The sequence below is a fragment of the Tiliqua scincoides genome, chromosome 3 (assembly GCF_035046505.1).
Source record: "Tiliqua scincoides isolate rTilSci1 chromosome 3, rTilSci1.hap2, whole genome shotgun sequence".
Classification (NCBI taxonomy): domain Eukaryota; kingdom Metazoa; phylum Chordata; class Lepidosauria; order Squamata; family Scincidae; genus Tiliqua; species Tiliqua scincoides.
This window is the reverse complement of record NC_089823.1, coordinates 162,262,342-162,266,612: the sequence shown is the minus strand read 5'-3', so window position 1 is coordinate 162,266,612 and position 4,271 is coordinate 162,262,342. Positions and strand designations below refer to the sequence as shown.

The 4,271-nt window shown below is 48.8% G+C and overlaps 1 protein-coding gene across 1 annotated transcript; it reads left to right on the top strand.

The window, feature by feature from the left end:
- Positions 1-1,772: 1,772 nt before the first annotated feature.
- On the top strand, positions 1,773-3,134 carry LOC136645184 (D(1) dopamine receptor-like). The gene has a single exon (XM_066621422.1). It carries the CDS (start codon positions 1,773-1,775, stop codon positions 3,132-3,134), a length of 1,362 nt encoding a protein of 453 aa, XP_066477519.1.
- The last annotated feature ends 1,137 nt before the right edge of the window (positions 3,135-4,271 follow it).

Here is a 4,271-nt window from a genome sequence, read left to right as displayed (position 1 = left end):
ATGGAAAGATCAGATATCTAATTGCCTCAAGCCCTGAGACTATTGAAAAATCAGATACTGTAGCTGTTAATTACCCTGCAAAGAGCTCCGCTCCTGCAGTTTGCAAGATAGCTGCTAACTGCCCTGCAAGGAGCTGAGCTCCTATAGTTTGCAAGCATGTGTAAATAAAGTTTGAGGGTTTTTTCTGGTTATTATTACTTATAAAAAAATAAAATATTATTTCTTTCTATATCTTTTTAGAAAGTCTGGAAAAACCTGGGTGGGTCCCAATAGAGTGTTGTTTTAAAAAGTGAGTCCTGGTGCTAAAAAGTTAGGGAACCAATGGTCTAACAGGCAAAAATTCAACTGATACAGCTTTCTTGCTCATAGTTTTTCCATGCTTAGGAAAACTGCATCCACAGAATTTCTACCTGCCTCTTTATTACAGAAGATGGAGAAGCAGAAAAAATTGTGGCTACCCTATTGACAGGTGCGGACAGCTGCACCTGAGCTGCAGGCCATAGCGGTGCAGGTGATCCTGTTGCAGAGTGAGGGTGAGGCAGGGGACAGAGCACTGTCAGTTGTGGGAGGGAAGTAGGGTGACCAGGACATGTCCTCTTTTTTAGCCTCCTGTCCTGGAAAAGAACGTAAATGTCCTCCTTTCCCCTGTCAGTGGGCCCCTGCAGGCAGGGCTCAGCCTTCTCATAATTAATAAATTATATGTAATAAATTACATGTAATATAATTTTAAATTAAATAATAAGTAATACAATGTTTAAATTAACCATATGAAATCAGTGAATGAGTGTTTCAACTTATGTCCTACATTTTCCTTGGATGTCCTACATTTTGGAGTGCCTGGTCGTCCTTTGTGATTATGACATCTGGTGTGTGTGTGTGGGGGGGGGCTCTGTATACTGTGCAAACGAGCAGTTACACCTGAGCTACAAAACCTCTTGCAGCACAAACCTCTTGCAGCGCACATACCTGGGTCTCACGGCTACTGAGGAAACTGGACTTACTTTCGAGTAAACACGGATAGGCGTGCGCTATTAGGGCCCAATCCTATCCACACTTACTTGGGAGTAAGCCCCACTGACGATAATAAGACTTACTTCTGAGTAGGCATGCATAGGATTGGGCTCTGAGTTATTTCGCCAATTAAGCCTTGCTAAGCAGATCCAAGCCTACAATACTACGCAGGTTTTCTTGGGAATCAGTCCCATTGAACTCAATAGGGTTACTTTCGAGTAGACGCGTACACAGCTGCTCTGAGAGTGGGCAGCGCAAGACGAGAGCGCAGATCTCATCGCCCCCAAGCGGGGGGGGGGAGAGAGAACTCACCTGCAGGATAACCACAGCGAGGAGGGGCTGGCTGGCTTCCTCCCCCCGTGCTTTCCTCTCACCGCCTCCCGCGGCTGTTCCCCAGGAGTGTCCACGCGTGCGATGCTGTGCGCGAATCTGCCCCAGCAACTGCAAGGCAAAGGGCGTGGAGACGCCCTGAGTTTTCCCAGCCCAGAAGAGCGCGCTGCCCAGGGAGGGGCTGGCCACCAGTTGGCTCGAGGAAGGGAGTCGGCAAGTCGCCTGGGAAACTTTTGCAGTGGAGGCAGAAGTGGAGGCCCAGCCAGCCTCCAGGCACCAAAATCCATCTGAAGTGCCCGGTGCATCCAAGCCGCAGCTTCCAAAGGACGCAGGAGGCAGCCCTGGGCAAGCTTGATGAACGCAGAGAGGCTGCAACGAGCTGCGGGCATGGGGAGGTAGGTGCGTCTCCTTGAATCCCTGGACGCCCTCTCATGGAGAACGGCTCCACTAACAGCCAGGGATCTTTGGAACACCGTGACACTGGACGTGGCTTCAGGGTGCTTGCAGGCTGCTCGCTCACCTTGCTGGTGCTGAGCACCCTGATGGGCAACAGCCTGGTGTGCCTGGCTGTCATCCGGTTTCATCACCTGCACTCCAAAGTCACCAACTGGTTTGTGCTGTCGTTGGCCGTGTCTGACCTGTGTGTGGCGTTGCTGGTCATGCCCTGGAAGGCAGTCACTGAGGTGACAGGCGGCTTGTGGCTCTTTGGTAGCCACTTCTGTGAGTTGTGGGTGGCCTTCGACATCATGTGCTCCACAGCCTCCATCCTTCACCTGTGCATCATCAGTCTGGATCGCTACTGGGCCATCGCCAGCCCCTTCCGCTACGAGCGGCGGATGACCCGGTGTTTGGCCTCTACCATGATTGCCGTGGCCTGGACTCTCTCTGTTCTTATTTCTTTCATCCCTGTCCAGCTGCACTGGCACAAAGTCAAGGAATGGGGGGTACCTGAGCTGCAGCTGCCCCACTGTGACACTAGGCTCAACCGTGCATATGCCATCACCTCCTCCCTGATCAGCTTCTACATCCCTGTGGCCATCATGATTGTTACCTACACACGGATTTACCATATTGCTCAAGTTCAGATCCGCCGTATCTCATCTCTGGAAAGAGCAGGGGGGCTGTGCTCAGTGCAAGGCAAAGAGCCCACCTCTTTCCTGCGGAGCTCACTGCGCAAGGAGACCAAGGTGCTTCAGACATTGTCCATCATAATGGGGGTCTTCGTCTGCTGCTGGCTGCCATTTTTCTTGCTCAACTGTCTTTTGCCCTTTTGTGAATGGAGGTCCAACAGCAGCATTCCTGGGCAGCCCCTCTGCATCAGCCAAACAACTTTCAATTTCTTCATGTGGCTTGGCTGGGCCAACTCCTCCATCAATCCCCTGATCTATGCTTTCAATGCTGACTTCAGGCAGGCATTCGGCAGCCTGCTAAGCTGCCACCACCTCCCATGCTGGGCTGCCAGCAGTTCTGCCGTGGAGAGGGTCGACTTGAGCAATGACCTCATCTCCTATCCTCACGACTCCTCCCGCCACAAGGATGGAGGCATCCCAGTTCGGGTGCCTCCACCTGTTATTACTGCCTGGAGTCCATCACTGTCCCATGCAGTACACTCCCAAGGAGAGGAAGAGAGCCATGGGGAACCCTTGTTTGAGAAAGGGACATCCTCCTCAGGTCAAGTTGCTCATAGAAGCAACATCAAAAATCTTAACCTGCCACATTCTATCCCCTTTGAATGTGAGGCAGAGATATCTTTGGACACGATCACTCCTTTTACAGGGATTACAGCACCTTAGAATCTCTACAGCCCTATCTCAGAGGTACACTATCCACATATGCAGATGAGTCCATAAAATGGCTGACAGCCACTTGGGAATCCAATCATTTTTCTCTTACCAAATTATGCTTGCCATTAGCTGGCAATTTATATATGTCCTGTTCTTTTGCAGGCCTACTGATATGGTAAAGTTTTGTCTGGGCTGTGCCACTTCAGATTGCAGGATGGGGCTCACCTGACTGAATACCCTTTCCTATAACATTTCCTTCCATGGAGAGAACTAGATGTCAGGAAAAGGATTCTGAGGTGGCTTTTTCTTTGGCATGACCCTTTTGTTGGTTGGCAACCTTCAGTCTCGAAAGACTATGGTATAAGCCTACAGCACCCGGTATTCCCAGGCGCTCTCCCATCCAAGTACTAACCAGGCCTGACCCTGCTTAGCTTCTGACATCAGATGAGATTGGGCATGTGCAGGGTAACAGTTGCTGACCCTTTTGTATATGGTAGGAAAAACATTGTCACTCTGTCATGTGATCTCTCAATTGCAATCCGAAGTGGTACAGCCCAGACACAGATCTACCTACTTTAGGGAAAACTAGGCCTTTGACAGGACAAGCAGTATGTTGTATGAAGACCCCCAAATTCTGCACCAGTCCAAGGAATTTCCACATCAGAAATTACATTGATAAGCCACATTAATGCAAAGTAGTATTACATTCTGCATATTCTGTTTCTAACCTTCCTGGTTGTGCATGACTTTAATATGCATTATACATGTGCATTCAGCTCTTTAGGTAGCAGCCCAAAGTTAAGAGACTCTTTTCAACCAAGGTGGATGAGCCTGCTTATTGACATAAACAACGGTGCTAGTTAAGCAGCACAGATTTACATGGAATATCTGAATCAAACATGCATAAATATGTACATTTGGCAAATGCTTTCAGCGGAATACTTTATACTGAAAATACTATTTAGCTTTTGTAGAATTAGGATTTTAAATTTTGGCAAAGAGCAACTTTGTGGAATGGGCACAGGTATATACGGGAAAGCAATTAACAGTAAGGTTATAGCAATTGGCCATAGGTTATGGCCAGTGGCCATGAAAGAGGGACGCTGAAACCTCATGTCCTGTAGTCTTTTACAGGGACTGTTCTTA

Bases quoted from the DNA above. Each gene is read 5' to 3' on its own strand.
- LOC136645184 (XM_066621422.1), top strand. From the start codon at position 1,773: ATGGAGAACGGCTCCACTAACAGCCAGGGATCTTTGGAACACCGTGAC.